The sequence below is a fragment of the Rhinoderma darwinii genome, chromosome 11 (assembly GCF_050947455.1).
Source record: "Rhinoderma darwinii isolate aRhiDar2 chromosome 11, aRhiDar2.hap1, whole genome shotgun sequence".
Taxonomy (NCBI): domain Eukaryota; kingdom Metazoa; phylum Chordata; class Amphibia; order Anura; family Rhinodermatidae; genus Rhinoderma; species Rhinoderma darwinii.
In genome coordinates this window covers 94357423-94376717 of record NC_134697.1, presented here as the reverse complement: position 1 = coordinate 94376717, position 19295 = coordinate 94357423, and the positions used below count along the sequence as shown (strand labels likewise).

The following is a 19295-nucleotide window of genomic DNA, read 5'->3' as shown; positions in this document are numbered from 1 at the left end:
CTGCTTTTCCATTGTGTGTATATATATATATATATATATATATATATATATATATATATATATATATATATCTCTTACTGATGTTAAATGAATTATTTGATACAATAAGAAATATATATATGTATATATTGATAGATAGTTGAACTTCACCCAACAGTGCCCAAAAAGTCCATAAGGATTCCAAATCGATTTCAGACCATGGGTTATGATGGATCTTATGCAGAGACTCCACGAGGTGGGACGATTGGATATAAAAGAAGGTATATAACATATATTATTCTAGTAGTTTCAATAATATCTATTTTCACACCCATCAATTCACGGGGTCAGTTTTGGAGGCCAGTCTTTTAAGGGTATGTCCACACATAGTGTTTTCAGGCGTATTTCAAGGCGTTTATGCCTCGAAAAACGCCTTAAAAACGGAAAGCAGAACGCCTACAAACATCTGCCCATTGATTTGAATGGGAAATACAGTGTTCTGTTCCGACGGGACATTTTTTTACGCCTCATTTTCGAAAAACTGTGCGTTTAAAAATACACCCGCGAAAAAGAAGTGCATGTCACTTCTTGAGCCGTTTTTCATAGACTCATAACTACTGCGGTTTTTCCGCAACATATTTTGTTGCGGCAGCAGAGTGGACGAAATTTGAACATATGCCCCCACATTATAAACTGAATTACCAATAAAACCCCAAACAAAAACTACTACCAAGCATAATCTGCGTGCCAAAATCCAGATTGCGCTCCTTCCATTCTGAGCCCTACAGTATGTCCAAACAGCAGTTTACGTCCACATATATGGCATTACCATTCCCAGGAGAATCTTCTACAATTTATGGAGTGTGTGTCTCCAGTGGCACATCATATTCGGAATTGAAATGACAAAAATTAGTGAAAAAGTTGCAATTTTTCCTGTGTCATCCGCAGCGCGTTCGTTTCTGCAAAACACCTGTAAGGTCATAATACTCACTACACCCCTGGGTAAAGGACTTTAGCGGAGTAGTTTCTAAAATGAAGTCACTTCTTGGAGGTTTATGATACTATTTGACCTCAAAGCCTCTGGAATTGGGAACCAATACTGTGTAAATCACCAAATTTGGCTTTAAATTGCGTACGGTACTCTTTCATTCCTGAGCCATTTTGTATGTCCAGGTATTAGGGCCACATGTAGGATATTTCTAAAACTAGAAAACACAGCATAATACTTAGAGAGCTGTCTTTTTATGGTGGCACAAGCTGGGCACAACATGTGGACACTGAAAAAGTAGATCTATGGAAACATTGCCATTTTCACTCTGCAACATCCACTGCACACAAAGTTTTGGAAAACACCTGTGGGGTCAACACGCTCACTACACCCTAGGTGAATGCCTTGAGGGGTGTAGTCTATAAAATGTGGTCACTTCTTGGAGGTCTTCACTGTTTTGGTCCTACAGGGGATTTGCAAATGCGAAATAGCGCCCGAAAAACAATCCAAAATCTGAACTCTAAAAGCCAAATGGTGCTCCTTCTAAGCCCGAACGTGTGCCCAGACAGCCATTCCTGACCACATAAGGGGGATTACCGTACTCGGGAGAAAATTCTTTACAAATGTTGGGGTGTGGTTTCTCCTTTACTACTGGTGAACATGAAAAAAATCTTAGCTAAAACTAGATCTTATTGGAAAACATTTTTCATTTTTTATTTTTTATTTTCACGACCCAATTCTAAGAAATTCAGCAGAAAACCTGTGGGATCAAAAAGCTCACTATATTCATAGATGAATTGCTTGAAAGGTGAAGTTTCCCAAATGAAGTTACTTCTCAGGAATTTCCACTGTATTGGTACCTCATGGACTCTGCAAATGCAACACAGTGCTCATAAACCAATCCGGCAAAGTCTGTGATCCTAAGGGTATGTTCACACGCAGTGTTTTCAGGCGTAATTCGGGCGCTTTATGCCTCGAATTACGCCTGAAAAAACGGCTCCATTACGCCTGCAAACATCTGCCCATTGCTTGCAATGGGATTTACGATGTTCTGTTTACACGAGCCTTTATTTTACGCGTCGCTGTCAAAATACGGCACGTAAAATGACAGCTTGTCAGAAGAAGTGCAGGACACTTCTTGGTACGTTTTTGGAGGCATTTTTCATTGACTCCATTGAAAAAGAGCTCCAAAAACGGCCGTAAAAAACGCAGAGAAAAACACGAGTTGCTACAAAAACGTCTGAAAATCAGGAGCAGTTTTCTGTTAACAGCTCTGTATTTTCAGACGTTTTTGCTCACTGCGTGGGAACATACCCTAAAGCCAACGCCACTCCTTCCATTCTGAGCCCTGCCGTGTCCCCAAACAGCAGTTTATGACCACATATGGGGTGTTGCCGTATTTGGGAGAAATTGTTTTACAAATATTGGGGTGCTGTTTCTCCTTTTTTCCTTGTGGAAATGAGAAATGTTGAACTAAAACGATATTTTATTAGAAAAAAAAAAATGAATTTTTTTTATTTTCACTATCAAATTCTAATAAAATCTATTAAATACCTGTGGGGTCAAAATGCTCATTAAACCCCTAGATAAATTTCTTGTGGGTCATAGTTTCCAAAATGTTTAGGGGTGTTTCTTATGTTTTGGCACCTCAAGGCCTCTACAGACCTATAGTGGTGCCTGGAAAACATCCTAATAGAATGGAGGCCCCAAAATGCACAAGGTGCTCCTTCATTTCTCAGGCTTGTGTTATAGTCAAGTAGAACACTGGGGCCACATATGGGATATTTCTAAAAACTGCAGAATCAGAGTAAATAATAGCATGTTGCTTTTCTCTGTTAATACTTGCTGTGTTGAAGAAATAAACGATTGAAACAGAATATCAGCTAGAATTTCACCTTCACTTGCTTTAACTCCTGTGAAACGCCTAAAGGGTTAAGAGACTTCCAAAATGCTGTTTTGAATACTTTGACTGGTGCAATTTTTAAAATTGGGTGTTTTAAAGGGGGATTCTACATATAGACCCGTCAAAGCCACTTCAGAAATGACATTGGTGATGTCTGGAGCTATGCAGGGAGCCAGGTTTTGAAAAATAGTTTGTGAGCAATTTTGACAGAATAAAAAAAAAAAAAAAGATTTGCCGATAAAGTGTTTTTAATACAATTGATTAACCCCGGAGAACTACATCTGAGGTAAAGCATTTGCTACAATGTTAACATTAAAATGGATTCGCTTCTTATGCTGAGCAAGAGCTGATCTATGATTATAACATTTCCCACATTCTGAACATATATATGGCTTCTCCCCTGTATGGATTATTTGATGATTACCAAGATCGGACTTCTGGATAAAACCTTTTCCACATTCTGAACATGAATATGGCTTTTCCCCTGTGTGGAATCTCTGATGTTTAATAAGATCGTACTTCTGGCTAAACCATTTACCACATTCTGAACATGAATATGGCTTCTTTACTGTATGAATCATCCGATGTTTAACAAGATAAGACTTCTGGCTAAAAGATTTCTCACAGTCTGAGCATGAAAATAGCTTCTCCCCTGTGTGAGTACTTAAATGTTTAACAAGATCAGACTTTTGTCTAAACCATTTCCCACATTCTGAACATAAAAATGGCTTCTCTCCCGTATGAATTACCCGATGTTTTAAAAGGTCGGACTTTTGTCTAAACCTCTTCTCACAGTCTGGGCATGAATATGGCTTCTCCCCTGTGTGAGTTCTCTGATGTGCAATAACACTTGATTTCCTTGTGAAGCATTTCCCACACTCCGAACACGAGAATGGCTTCTCCCCTGTGTGAGTTCTCTGATGTTTAAAAACATCTGATTTCCGGATAAAACATTTCCCACATTCTGAACATAAAAATGGTTTCTCCCCTGTGTGGATTTTCTGATGTATAACAAGAACTGATTTCTGTATAAAACATTTTCCACATTCAGAACATGGATATGGTTTTTCCCCCGTGTGAGTTCTTTGATGTACAATGAGATCTGATTTCTGATGAAAACCTCTCCCACATTCTTGACATGAAAATGGTTCCTCCCCTCTGTGTCTAGTTTCATGTTTAAAAAGATCAGATTTCTGACGAAAACTTTTCCCACATTCTGAACATGAAAATGGCCTCTCGTCTCTGTGAATTCTTTCATGCCTAGAAAGTTCAGATTTCCTTTTAAAAAGTTTCCCACATTCAGGACATGGAAATTTATTACCCTGTTCTTTTCCTGCACTTCGTTTAGAAATCTGTGTTTGACCAGGTGAAGATTCCTTGTGATTAGTGGGATCGGTAAATAGATCTCTGCTATGTAGGACTGAGGATGTATTTGTGGCATGAAGCGGCAAGGAATGATCTCCACAATTGTCCTCTGTGATATTGTTACAGATTTCTTCATAATCTGGAGATAAAAGGAGATGTCCTACAATGTTTTTGGTGCTGCCATCTGTTGGAAATAGAAACATGTTTTATTTTATCTGTTGTAAGTAAAGTAGGAAATTTAAAACTTTCCTACATGAAGCTTCCCATACAATGATTAAAACAGGATTCAAAATAACAATTTTAACCCATGAAGATAAGAAGTTCTCTTTTTTTCTACCGTTACACATTTAATAACAAAGCAGTAGATCAATAAAACAACAAACAATCCTCACCGAACATTGACCCTTTCACTGCCAATGACTTATGTACTATGTCATTCCTTTAAAAGATTACCGCAGCTAGAGCCAGGGGTGTAACTAGGAAAGACAGGGCCCCATAGCAAACTTTTGACTGCCCCTCCCCTGTGTGTCACACATAGCCCCCTGTAGATATTGCCCCCGTATGTTCTACCATATGGCCCCCCTGAAGACAGTGCTATACAGCCCCCCTGTAGACAGCGTGACACCCCCTTCTAGATAGTGCCCCCACCTCCGCTTTGTAGATAGCGCCATACTGCCTCCCCTGTAGATAGCACCATACCGACCCCCCAGTAGATAGCGCCATACCGACCCCCCAGTAGATAGCACTATACAGCCCCCCTGTAGATAGCGCCATACAGACCCCCTGTAGATAGCGCCATACAGACCCCCTGTAGATAGCGCCATACAGCCTCACCGGTAGAGTGCCATACAGCCCCCCCCTGGAGAATCTGCCATACAGCCCCCCCTGTAGATAGTCTCCTACAACCCCCCCCACTGTAGATACTGCCATACAGCACGCCGTGTATACTCCCACACAACCCCCTCCTGTAGATACTGCCCTACAGCCCCCCCCTGTAGATACTGACATACAGTCCCCTGTGGGTATTGCCATACAGCCGCCCTGTAGATGGTGCCATACAACTCCCCCTTTGTAGATAGTGCCAAACATCCCCTCCACCTGTAGATAGCGCCCTCCAAACAAATTTAAAAAAAAACTTTATACTCATCTAGGTCCGCGAGGAACGGAACTTCTGCACAAGTCTCAACGCCAACGGGATCCCTGCGTAGGCTGACGAGATCCACTGATTTCATAAGGCTGGCCTGCGTTGGGATCCCGTCCCTGCGCCTGAATGGATACCTCCCTGCTCTGTCATAGTGTTCAATAGTATCTGCGTCCCAAGGACGCAGATACTATTGAACGTGGCGTCGCTACCGCTGTAGCAGCCATAGCGGCTGCTAGTGGCGCCACCAGGCATGGGGGCCTCGTAGCAGCCGCTAGGGCTACTACAGCAGTAGTTCCGCCACTGGCTAGAGCTTAGTTTATTTTAAGGTCCCTAATTTTAGCTTTCTGGTAGCAGAATTTATTTGACATCGAGGCACAGGACAAAAAGTTTCACTTTCTGGTTTTATGCATCTAGGTCTCTGATTTGGTCAGACTTTTAGCCACAAACATGAATTTTTATGTATTTTTTTTATTTTACAAAACATTACTGTTTAATGCAAAATTGTATGACGTTATCCATGAATGTAAAGTTCTGGGTGGCATTTTCACAATGTTCCAGGTGTCTACGGTCACAAAATATATATGTTTATGGGGGTAGAATACAATTTTTTTAAATATTTTTATCTTATTCAGGTTTTATCGGTGTATGTCAAAACGATGAACATTGTTCCTGGAGTGCAGTGATATAGTAGTAATGCCCTTACTATTATTAGCTGCAGAGTTATTAAACTCCCCTGACACGAACTGCCTTTCACTGCGATCTGCAGAGTCCATTGTATTCCTATGAGATGCAGCTTCACACTCCTTTCCCCTAACTTTCTGCTGTAAACGGACAGGGAGAAACCTATTGCTAGCAGGAGACAGAGGAGAAGAGTGTGAAGCTGCATTTCATATTACTCCACTAGATTCTGCGCACAGCACTGACAGATATAATAGAAAGGCAGGGTGCGTCAGTTGAGTTTTATAGCTCTCTTAACTTCCTAGGCTCCTGCTTGTGATTGATAGGTTTCTCTCTGTCAGCTCTTACAAGCAGATGGAAGGGGAGAGCGGAACAAAGCTGAATCTCATAGAATACACTGGAGACGCTGCAGTAAGGCGCAGTTCACACAAGGCTTTTTGGTGCTGATTTTGACGTGGAAAATGTTTTGTGGAAGAGGGATAAAGCTATGGCTTGTTTAATAAAGGTTGGCATAGGCCCCTTAGTTCCAGTGAAGGGAAATCTTAGTGCTTCAGCATAACAACACATGGTTGGTTGAGTTTCGTGTGTAAGAACTTGACTGGCCTGCACAGAGCCCTGACCTCAACCCCATTTAACTCCTTTTCGACATTTGACATATCCATACGCCAAAGTCGAGTAGGGGAAGTATGGAGTGAACCCGCTCCATACGATGCGGGTGTCGGCTGTTTGTTTCAGCCGACACTTCAGAGTAACGGGGGGCATTGCGCTCGAGCGCGATCCCGCTAGTTTAACTCGTTAAATGCTGCGGTCAATAGCGACCACAGCATTTAAATTGTTAGAAAGAGAGGGGCGACCCCCTCTAACAGCTCATCGCACCCCCCGCAACGCAATCGCGGGGGGGCGGTGGTTGCTATGGCTGCCTAGTGAAGGCCCCCAGGTCCGCCATCTTTCTGCACCTATTAAGCCCTGCCTGCGGCAGGGCTTAATAGAAGCCTGTCAGAGACAAGATATACTGCAATACATTAGTATTGCAGTATATCGTGCAAGCGATCTAACGATCGCTGGTTGAAGTCCCCTAGGGGGACTAATAAAAAAAGTAAAAATGAGTTAAAAAAAAATTTTTTTTTTATAAAAAAAAAAAATAAAAATATTAAAAGTTAAAAAAAAAAACCTTTTCCCATTTTCGCCCTAGAGCATAGTAAAAAAATAAATAAACATAATTGGTATCGCCGCGTCCGTAAAAGTCTGAACTATTACAATATATCATTATTTAACCCGCACGGAGAACACTGTAAAAAAAAAAAATTCTAAACGCCAATATCTCTATTTTTTGTTCACCTAATCTCCCACAAAAAATGAAATAAAAAAAGTGATCAAACCGTCGCACGTACACCAAAATGGTATTATTAAAACTACAGCTTATCCCGCTAAAAATAAGCCCAATATACCACTTAATCGACGGAAAAATAAAAAAGTTATGGCTCTCGGAATTTGACGACAGAAAATAAATTTTCTTTTTTACACTTAGGTTTTTACTTGTAAAAGTAGTAAAATATAGAAAAAACTACACATATTTGGTATCGCCGTAATCGTATTGACCCGCAGAATAAAGTTAATATGTTGTTTTAATTGCACAGTGAATTCCGTAAAAACGGCGCACAAACAACCATGGAGGAATTGCTGTTTTTTTTTCATTTTCTACCCCACAAATAATTTTTTTCCCGTTTCCTAGTACATTATATGGCAAAATAAATGGTGCTACGAAAAACTACAACTCGACCCACAAAAATCAAGCCCTCATAGGACTATATCGACGGAAAAATAAGAACGTTATGGCTTTTGGAAGGTGGGGAGGAAAAAATGAAAATGAAAATCTGAAAAAGGGCTGCGGCGGGAAGGGGTTAATGATTATCACTCACCGGCGCTCAGATTTGTAGAAATTTCCTTCTCTTTACCCAGCTGGGTTACACTCGTATACATCTCTTTGTCTTCTACTTTAATATCAGTCAGATGTGTAACCTAACTCACCACACATGGGACAAATGATGAACAATTAACAAGACAGTTGGAGAAGTTCAAAAAGAAAACCAAAAATTTGTCACCCCCGACTATCATATTTCATAGCAGCAGTATATATTTACATCAGATTGTAGATAATTTACTCATAATTTCAGTTTAGTTTATCACCTCCCCTTAACGCTCCATGACCTACTATTAGGTCATGGGAATAACTGCCCTTCCACCCCCCCTCCCGGCACTTTATGAGCTGTGACAACTGCTGTCTCGTACAGCAGTTGCCGCAGCTCCTTCAGCGGGGACCGATCGCAGTTTCTTAGGAGTTAAAGCACCATTGACGTCCCACAAGATTATCGCGGGCGGCGATAGTTGCTACGGCCTCCGCCTATGCCATCTACGGAAGCATAGTGGGTCCTGACAAAGTCAGGAGCCACTATGCTTGCTGTCAGCGAGTAGCTGAAAGCTCTAATACGCTGCACTACACATGTAGCCTTTCTGAGCCCCGCCGTTTGTCCATCCAGCAGTTTATGACCACATGTGGGGTATTGCCGTAATCGGGAGAAATTGTTTTTCAAATGCTGGGGTGTTTGTTTCTCCTGTATTCCTTGTAAAAATTTAAATTTTGTAACTTTTATCGGAAAAATATGTGATTTTCAATTGCACAGCCTAATTCCAAAAAATGCAGCAAAAAAAACCAAAAACGTATGATCTAAATGCCCTACTATACCCCTTGATAAATTCCTTGAGGGGTGTAGCTTGCCAAATATGGTCGCTTTTGGGGGTTTCCACTGTTTTGGCCCCACACGACCTCTTCAAACCTGACATGGTGCCTAAAATATAATCTAACAAAAGGAGGCCCCACAATCCACTAGGTGCTCCTTTGTTTGGAGGCCGCTGCTTCAGTCCATTACCGCACTAGGGCCACATGTGGGATATTTCTAAAAACTGCAGAATCTGGGCAATAAGTATTGAGTTGTGTTTCTCTGGTAAAACCTTCTATATTACGAAAAAAATTGAATAAAAGATGATTTTCTGACCAAAAAATGACATTTTTACATTTGACCTCTACTCTGCGAAATTCCTGTGAAACGCCTAAAGGGTTAATAAATGTTCTAAATGCTGTTTTGAATATTTTGAGGGGGTCTAGTTTCTAAAATGGGGTGATTTATGGGGGTTTCTAATACATAGGCCCCTCAAAGCCACTTCAGAACTGAACTGGTACCTAAAAGAAAGTGGCTTTTGAAATTGTATTCAAAATGTGTGAAATTGCTGCTTATGTCCTAAGCCTTGTAACTTCCTAGAAAAATTAAAGAATGTTTAAAAAATAATGCCAACATAAGGTAGACATATGGGAAATGTGAAATAGTAACTATTTTGGGTGGTATAACCCTCTGTCTTAAAAGCAGATGCACTTAAATTCAGAAAAATAATATTTTTTCCAAATTTTCTCTAAATTATGCTTTTTTTCCCCACAAATAAACAGTGAATATATAGACCAAATTTTACCACTAACATAAAGTCCAATGTCTCACGAGAAAACAGTCTCAGAATCGCTTGGATAGGTATAAGCATTCCCAAGTTATTACCACATAAAGTGAAATATGTCAGATTTGAAAAATGGGCTCTGAGCCTTAAGGCCCAAACTAGGCTGTGTCATTCAGGGGTTAATATTTCAGGAAAGATAATAGAATAATGTTGAAATTAATGACTTGGATGTTCCATCTACCTGATGATCTTGTGGGACGTTCTGCTTCTCCTCTGGATCATTCTTGGGACATCTCTCTGGTGTTTCTTCCTTTTTGGAATTATCTGTAGAAGACACATAATCCTAGTGACTGAATGCAATGGCCCACATTGGAAATTACAGGGGTTAAAAAGTTACATATAAAATTGTGCAACCACATTTTTTACATTCGTCTTCTCACTCCAAAAACAGAAAAAAAAATAAAAAAAAAATAAATAAATAATCGGGAAAAAAAATGGTAAAATTCACCGAAGGTAAAAATTATAAGAGGCACAAATTAGTTGCCCAAATGTATGACTGCTCATAGACAGGAGGTTTATAAACGGAAATTCCAACAGTCAGAAAACTCGAAAGGTACCAGATTTAGTGAGTCACTCTCCGAATACAATGGCTCAATATACGTCATTATTAATCAATGTGGGCAATTGTTTATATGTGATCATCAGTTGACAGACATTACTTGGTGATCCGCTAAACTGCTCTTCCTTGTTCACACAATGCAGTATATTCAGTCAAAAGAAAAAGTATAAGGGCCCATTCACACGGCTCCATTGATTTCAATGGGGCTATTCACACATGCGTGAGTTACACGGAGCGAGAATCCGTTGCGTGAAACTCACTGCATGTCCTATATTGGTTGTGTTTTCACGCTTCTAGCCGTCCGCTGAAGTCAATGGGTGTGTGAAAAGCCATTTATGCCGCTTTTGTCACGGTGACACCACAGACTTTATGATGCCGTGTTTTTTAGGTTTTGGTTTTTTAACGATACAGTAATATCGATTTAATATTTTTTTACAAAACAAGCATTAAAAAAAAATGGTGTCAAAAACCGCAGCAAAGAAAAGTACAAAAAGGCACATGTGAATACAGCCTAACAAAATAAAGCCTACGGTAGCTTTGTGAACAAAAGTTTGCAGTTACCTGGTGATATCGGAGTGAGGAATCTCTCCGGTACCATGTCCTCATACTGATCCTTGTGTCCTTCTATATACTCCCACTCCTCCATGGAGAAATAGACCGTGACATCCTGACATCTTATAGGAACCTGATATACAGAAGCATACAAAATCAGTCCTAAAGTTGGGACCCGCATCTATCAGGCATCTATCCCGTGGATATGCCATAAAGGTCTCTGTTGGGAATACACCTTTAATTAAAATTGTTGCTAATAATTTAGCAAAGATGTTACGGTCGCTGTTAAGAAGCGATAAAGGCCTTATATTTGCGGGAGAGTTGGGCGTTTCCCCCGGTTTTGGTAATGTTACTAGCATATAGCATGCAGTATTTCAAGGGGGGATAGTAACTGATTTTAAAATGTAATTGAAACATTTTAAAAGATATGACCTTAGGGTAGATCAATATTTTTTGAACATTTTCAAAAGCAAGCAAAAGACCTTGAAACTAGATTGATTGATGGATACAGTAAACGTTGTATTAGGAAGGCGAAAAAACGAGCAGAAGATACCGAAAGAAGAAAACTTCTACAACCAGTAGTGAGAACAACTAAAAGTAATGAGGTGAGATTCATCATCATTCTCGTTGGGATGACATGAAAGGTCAGTTGAATAGACACTGGCCAATACTAAAAGCTTATCCGATATTAAATAAAATTTTGCCACAATCTCCTTCCGTGGCATACCGACGTGCAAAGAATCTCAAGGACCATCTGGTACAGACTTTCTATACTCCATTACCACCCGGGAAAAAGTTCTTCGGAACAAAAGGGCCAAAATGGGGCTGCTCCCCTTGTGGAGATGGCATCGCATGCCCCAATATTGAACGCGCTGTTGAGTTTACAAATTCTAAAAGGGACAGAACATTTAAAATTGTATGGCACATCACGTGGTTTGATCTATTATGCGATATGCCCATGCCATAAAATGTATGTAGGGTTAACCACAAGCGAACTTCGGGAGCATGTACGAGACATTGAGTCTGCAGAAGAGATTCACGATGTTGATAAAGTAGAGAAATTGAAAACTATTCCTCATCACCTCAAATTGTACCGTAACTGCAACTCTAGACTGATAAAGTGAGGGGAATAGATCATATAGAAATGAGGGGGGGGGGGGGATTTGATGAAAAAAATTGTTAAGACTTGAGAGTAAAAGGATATGGACATTGGGGACTATGCAGCCTAGGGGATCAAATGAATGACAATATTTTTCTATAGTATTACTATTGGTGTTCACTCTTTCACTAATTATATATGTTTTTTTTATTATTTATAGCTTTGTATATATGTAATACACAATATATTTCTTATTTATAACAGACACTATATATTGTCTCCTACACAATTTTCTGAACTTTTCACTTTAATATATCATTTGTAGATAGGCAATTTGCTATATCCAGACGCTTTACATTTTTATTTTCACCTTTTTTGCACTATTTTTATTTCTTTTCGAGATATTATATTACTACACACACTTTAAGCACCAAAAATAATTTTTTATGATCTATAAAATTTGATATATGTAGATGTCTTAATGTATTTATTTATATACTGGAAGATACCTTTGGTTTTATTTATGTGTTTCACAGATTTGGGCATCGAGATACTTGTTATTCCACTATAGGCATTTAATGATGTACTTTATGATTACCATAGTATACCATAGTAAATAAAAATATTCACTTACATACTGTCTATGGACATACGTGAAGTTCCTGAAATACATACAAGTATGTACCTTCGTCAAGTGTGCATGCGCAGGCGTCCATGGCGACTCACTATGAGCCGGTATCTGAATGTACCCGTGGTAGAGATGCGCTGCGATGATGCAATCACGCACGCAGTCCACCTGACACATGACGCCCATACCATGTGATGAGTTGTTATGGACAAACACGGTCATGACACCAGTGAATGATAGAGGCACTTCATAGTATTCTTCATATGAGTAGAGTATTTTGTAATTGGCCAGTACTTGGGATAAATAGGAAGTAGTAATTAGCAAGTGCCACCCGCAGACGAAGGCGGAAGCCGAAACGCGCGTCGGGGCAGGTCGCCATCCTTGAGACGCAGCAACATGGGTCAGTAGTCCACCACTTATCCCAGGTCTTTCTCCTGGAGCACTAGATGTTGGTTGGAATAATAATGGATGTCGCTGCAGAGTTGCTCATTTTCCCTAACCTTAAGTATTAAGACTTGGTTTCAAATAGTAAAAACTTTAACTGGTCCCACATGATGTGTTAAAAACGTAACAAGTGCTATAAATTATTTAAGGCCCTTCTACACGGGCCAATGATTCGTTGAATGAGCGTTCATGCGAATGCTGGTTCCCGATTTTTTTAGAAGTGCTCGTTTATCGGCTGATCGCATGAGGTACAAAATATTATCGTTCTCAGATGTGCTACCGACTTGATGCAAATGCATGGGGTGAGCGATCCTAGTAACAAGCACTCGTCCCCAGCCTAAAATATTATTACTCTGTTTGAAGGGAGCAATGAGCATCGATCGACAAGCTGAATTGTGGATCGCCGCTGGTTTCTAAAGTGGTAAACACGGGCGATATCTGCACATGTAAAACCACCTTTACTGTAATGACTGAAGATGAAACCATTTAAATACATTCCTAGACTCTTCTATGCTTCATAGATGTCATGTCCATGGCCGCCAGGCTCACTCACCTCATGACGGCCGCAGTCATTGGTCTGCGAGCGCTGGCCCCAGTCTCCTCCTCAGGAGATGCCAGTCCTTACTTCCGCTTACCTCGGCCGGGTCTCGTAGGGTACGCTCGTGCCCGCCCTTAAAGGGCTAGTGCGCGCACCTGAGTTAATGTCAAAATTAGCCCATGAGCACCCTGGACTATAAGAAGGACTCAGCCCCTTCCTCCCATGCCTGAGCGTTGTTGTCGTACCCAAAGTTTGTCTAAGCAAATGGTCTCCTAGTGTTTTCCAGTTCCCAGTTCCTATACCTGTGTCCCGTGCTATCCTGGTCAAGTGTCGTGCTGAGCTGTAGTCGTGCTGTGCTTTATTCCACGCCTGTCCTGCTACACCACGCCTGGGGTCTCCCTGCTGCCTAGTCCCAGTCGAACCTGTCTTGATACTGTCCGATCTGCCACAGGTACCCTATACGAACTATAGACTGTGACCTGCGTCCTTTTGGCCAGCTGCCATACCGTCAAGGTGGTACGGCCCAGTGGGTCCACGTACCAAACGTGACAATAGGGAAGCTTGAACTATTTATTTCCTTATATCACATTTTAGCCTTACTGCCTCCACACACAAGGTTACAGTCATCATCCACACACAAGGTTACAGTCATCATCATCCACACACAAGGTTATAGTCATCATCATCCACACACAAGGTTATAGTCATCATCATCCACACACAAGGTTATAGTCATCATCATCCACACACAAGGTTATAGTCATCATCCACACACAAGGTTATAGTCATCGTCATCCACACACAAGGTTATAGTCATCGTCATCCACACACAAGGTTATAGTCATCATCATCCACACACAAGATTATAGTCATCATCATCCACACACAAGGTTATAGTCGTCATCATCCACACACAAGGTTATAGTCGTCGTCATCCACACACAAGGTTATAGTCGTCATCATCCACACATAAGGTTATAGTCGTCATCATCCACACACAAGGTTATAGTCATCATCATCCACACACAAGGTTATAGTCGTCGTCATCCACACACAAGGTTATAGTCATCGTCATCCACACACAAGGTTATAGTCATTATCATCATCATCATCCACACACAAGGTTATAGTCGTCATCCACACACAAGGTTATAGTAGTCATCATCCACACACAAGGTTATAGTCATCATCCACACACAAGGTTATAGTCATCATCATCCACACACAAGGTTATAGTCATCATCATCCACACACAAGGTTATAGTCATCATCATCCAGACACAAGGTTATAGTCATCATCCACAGACAAGGTTATAGTCGTCATCCACACACAAGGTTATAGTCGTCATCCACACACAAGGTTATAGTCATCATCATCCACACACAAGGTTATAGTCGTCATCCACACACAAGGTTATAGTTATCATCATCCACACACAAGGTTATAGTCATCATCATCCACACACAAGGTTATAGTCGTCATCATCCACACACAAGGTTATAGTCGTCATCATCCACACACAAGGTTATAGTCGTCATCATCCACACACAAGGTTATAGTCGTCATCATCCACACACAAGGTTATAGTCGTCATCATCCACACACAAGGTTATAGTCGTCATCCACACACAAGGTTATAGTCGTCATCATCCACACACAAGGTTATAGTCGTCATCCACACACAAGGTTATAGTCATCATCCACACACAAGGTTATAGTCATCATCATCCACACACAAGGTTATAGTCGTCATCCACACACAAGGTTATAGTCATCATCATCCACACACAAGGTTATAGTCGTCATCCACACACAAGGTTATAGTCATCATCATCCACACACAAGGTTACAGTCGTCATCATCCACACACACGGTTATAGTCGTCATCCACACACAAGGTTACAGTCATCATCATCCACACACAAGGTTATAGTCATCATCATCCACACACAAGGTTACAGTCATCCACACACAAGGTTACAGTCGTCATCCACACACAAGATTATAGTCGTCATCCACACACAAGGTTATAGTCGTCATCCACACACAAGGTTATAGTCATCATCATCCACACACAAGGTTATAGTCATCATCATCCACACACAAGGTTATAGTCATCATCATCCACACACAAGGTTATAGTCATCATCATCCACACACAAGGTTATAGTCGTCATCCACACACAAGGTTATAGTTGTCATCCACACACAAGGTTATAGTCGTCATCATCCACACACACGGTTATAGTCGTCATCCACACACAAGGTTACAGTCATCATCATCCACACACAAGGTTATAGTCATCATCATCCACACACAAGGTTACAGTCATCCACACACAAGGTTACAGTCGTCATCCACACACAAGGTTATAGTCGTCATCCACACACAAGGTTATAGTCATCATCCACACACAAGATTATAGTCATCATCCACACACAAGATTATAGTCATCATCCACACACAAGGTTATAGTCATCATCCACACACAAGGTTATAGTCATCATCCACACACAAGGTTATAGTCATCATCATCCACACACAAGGTTACAGTCATCCACACACAAGGTTACAGTCGTCATCCACACACAAGGTTATAGTCGTCATCCACACACAAGGTTATAGTCATCATCCACACACAAGATTATAGTCATCATCCACACACAAGATTATAGTCATCATCCACACACAAGGTTATAGTCATCATCCACACACAAGGTTATAGTCATCGTCATCCACACACAAGGTTATAGTCATCATCATCCACACACAAGGTTATAGTCATCATCATCCACACACAAGGTTATAGTCATCATCATCCACACACAAGGTTATAGTCATCATCCACACACAAGGTTATAGTCATCGTCATCCACACACAAGGTTATAGTCATCGTCATCCACACACAAGGTTATAGTCATCATCATCCACACACAAGGTTATAGTCATCATCATCCACACACAAGGTTATAGTCGTCATCATCCACACATAAGGTTATAGTCGTCGTCATCCACACACAAGGTTATAGTCGTCGTCATCCACACACAAGGTTATAGTCATCATCATCCACACATAAGGTTATAGTCGTCATCATCCACACACAAGGTTATAGTCGTCATCATCCACACACAAGGTTATAGTCGTCGTCATCCACACACAAGGTTATAGTCGTCGTCATCCACACACAAGGTTATAGTCATCATCATCATCATCATCCACACACAAGGTTATAGTCGTCATCCACACACAAGGTTATAGTAGTCATCATCCACACACAAGGTTATAGTCATCATCCACACACAAGGTTATAGTCATCATCATCCACACACAAGGTTATAGTCATAATCATCCACACACAAGGTTATAGTCATCATCATCCAGACACAAGGTTATAGTCATCATCCACAGACAAGGTTATAGTCGTCATCCACACACAAGGTTATAGTCGTCATCCACATACAAGGTTATAGTCATCATCATCCACACACAAGGTTATAGTCGTCATCCACACACAAGGTTATAGTTATCATCATCCACACACAAGGTTATAGTCATCATCATCCACACACAAGGTTATAGTCGTCATCATCCACACACAAGGTTATAGTCGTCATCATCCACACACAAGGTTATAGTCGTCATCATCCACACACAAGGTTATAGTCGTCATCCACACACAAGGTTATAGTCGTCATCCACACACAAGGTTATAGTCGTCATCCACACACAAGGTTATAGTCATCATCATCCACACACAAGGTTATAGTCATCATCATCCACACACAAGGTTATAGTCATCATCATCCACACACAAGGTTATAGTCATCATCATCCACACACAAGGTTACAGTCGTCATCATCCACACACACGGTTATAGTCGTCATCCACACACAAGGTTACAGTCATCATCATCCACACACAAGGTTATAGTCATCATCATCCACACACAAGGTTACAGTCGTCATCCACACACAAGATTATAGTCGTCATCCACACACAAGATTATAGTCGTCATCCACACACAAGGTTATAGTCGTCATCCACACACAAGGTTATAGTCATCATCCACACACAAGATTATAGTCATCATCCACACACAAGGTTATAGTCATCGTCATCCACACACAAGGTTATAGTCATCGTCATCCACACACAAGGTTATAGTCATCGTCATCCACACACAAGGTTATAGTCATCGTCATCCACACACAAGGTTATAGTCATCATCCACACACAAGGTTACAGTCATCATCCACACACAAGGTTACAGTCATCATCCACACACAAGGTTATAGTCATCATCATCCACACACAAGGTTATAGTCATCATCATCCACACACAAGGTTATAGTCATCATCATCCACACACAAGGTTATAGTCATCATCATCCACACACAAGGTTATAGTCATCATCATCCACACACAAGGTTATAGTCGTCATCATCCACACACAAGGTTATAGTCGTCATCATCCACACACAAGGTTATAGTCGTCATCCACACACAAGGTTACAGTCATCATCCACACACAAGGTTATAGTCATCATCATCCACACACAAGGTTATAGTCATCATCATCCACACACAAGGTTATAGTCATCATCATCCACACACAAGGTTATAGTCATCATCCACACACAAGGTTACAGTCATCATCATCCACACACAAGGTTACAGTCATCATCCACACACAAGGTTATAGTTGTCATCCACACACAAGGTTATAGTCGTCATCCACACACAAAATTATAGTCGTCATCATCCACACACACGGTTATAGTCGTCATCCACACACAAGGTTACAGTCATCATCATCCACACACAAGGTTATAGTCATCATCATCCACACACAAGGTTACAGTCATCCACACACAAGGTTACAGTCGTCATCCACACACAAGGTTACAGTCATCATCCACACACAAGGTTATAGTCATCGTCATCCACACACAAGGTTATAGTCATCATCCACACACAAGGTTACAGTCATCATCCACACACAAGGTTACAGTCATCATCCACACACAAGGTTATAGTCATCATCATCCACACACAAGGTTATAGTCATCATCATCCACACACAAGGTTATAGTCATCATCATCCACACACAAGGTTATAGTCATCATCATCCACACACAAGGTTATAGTCATCATCATCCACACACAAGGTTATAGTCATCATCATCCACACACAAGGTTATAGTCGTCATCATCCACACACAAGGTTATAGTCGTCATCCACACACAAGGTTACAGTCATCATCCACACACAAGGTTATAGTCATCATCATCCACACACAAGGTTATAGTCATCATCATCCACACACAAGGTTATAGTCATCATCATCCACACACAAGGTTATAGTCATCATCATCCACACACAAGGTTATAGTCGTCATCCACACACAAGGTTATAGTTGTCATCCACACACAAGGTTATAGTCGTCATCCACACACAAAATTATAGTCGTCATCATCCACACACACGGTTATAGTCGTCATCCACACACAAGGTTACAGTCATCATCATCCACACACAAGGTTATAGTCATCATCATCCACACACAAGGTTACAGTCATCCACACACAAGGTTACAGTCGTCATCCACACACAAGATTATAGTCGTCATCCACACACAAGGTTATAGTCATCATCATCCACACACAAGATTATAGTCATCATCCACACACAAGGTTACAGTCATCATCCACACACAAGGTTATAGTCATCATCCACACACAAGGTTATAGTCATCATCCACACACAAGGTTATAGTCATCATCATCCACACACAAGGTTATAGTCATCATCATCCACACACAAGGTTATAGTCATCATCCACACACAA

The 19295-nt window shown here is 40.8% G+C and overlaps 1 protein-coding gene across 5 annotated transcripts in view; it reads right to left on the bottom strand.

Annotated features, from left to right (window-relative positions):
- Nucleotides 1–2820: 2820 nt before the first annotated feature.
- Nucleotides 2821–19295, bottom strand: part of LOC142663395 (uncharacterized) — a 62383-nt gene continuing 45908 nt past the window's right edge. For 4 of the 5 annotated variants that reach the window (XM_075841996.1, XM_075841995.1, XM_075841998.1 and 1 more), the window contains 4 exons: nt 10739–10862; nt 9800–9882; nt 7977–8076; nt 2821–4419 (listed from right to left, as the gene is read on the bottom strand). In XM_075841996.1, the coding sequence (XP_075698111.1) occupies nt 3146–4419; nt 7977–8076; nt 9800–9882; nt 10739–10862 (1581 nt within the window). In that variant the 3' untranslated portion in view covers nt 2821–3145. The remainder of the gene's footprint in view (nt 4420–7976; nt 8077–9799; nt 9883–10738; nt 10863–19295) is intronic. The other variant, XM_075841999.1, reaches the window with a different exon arrangement.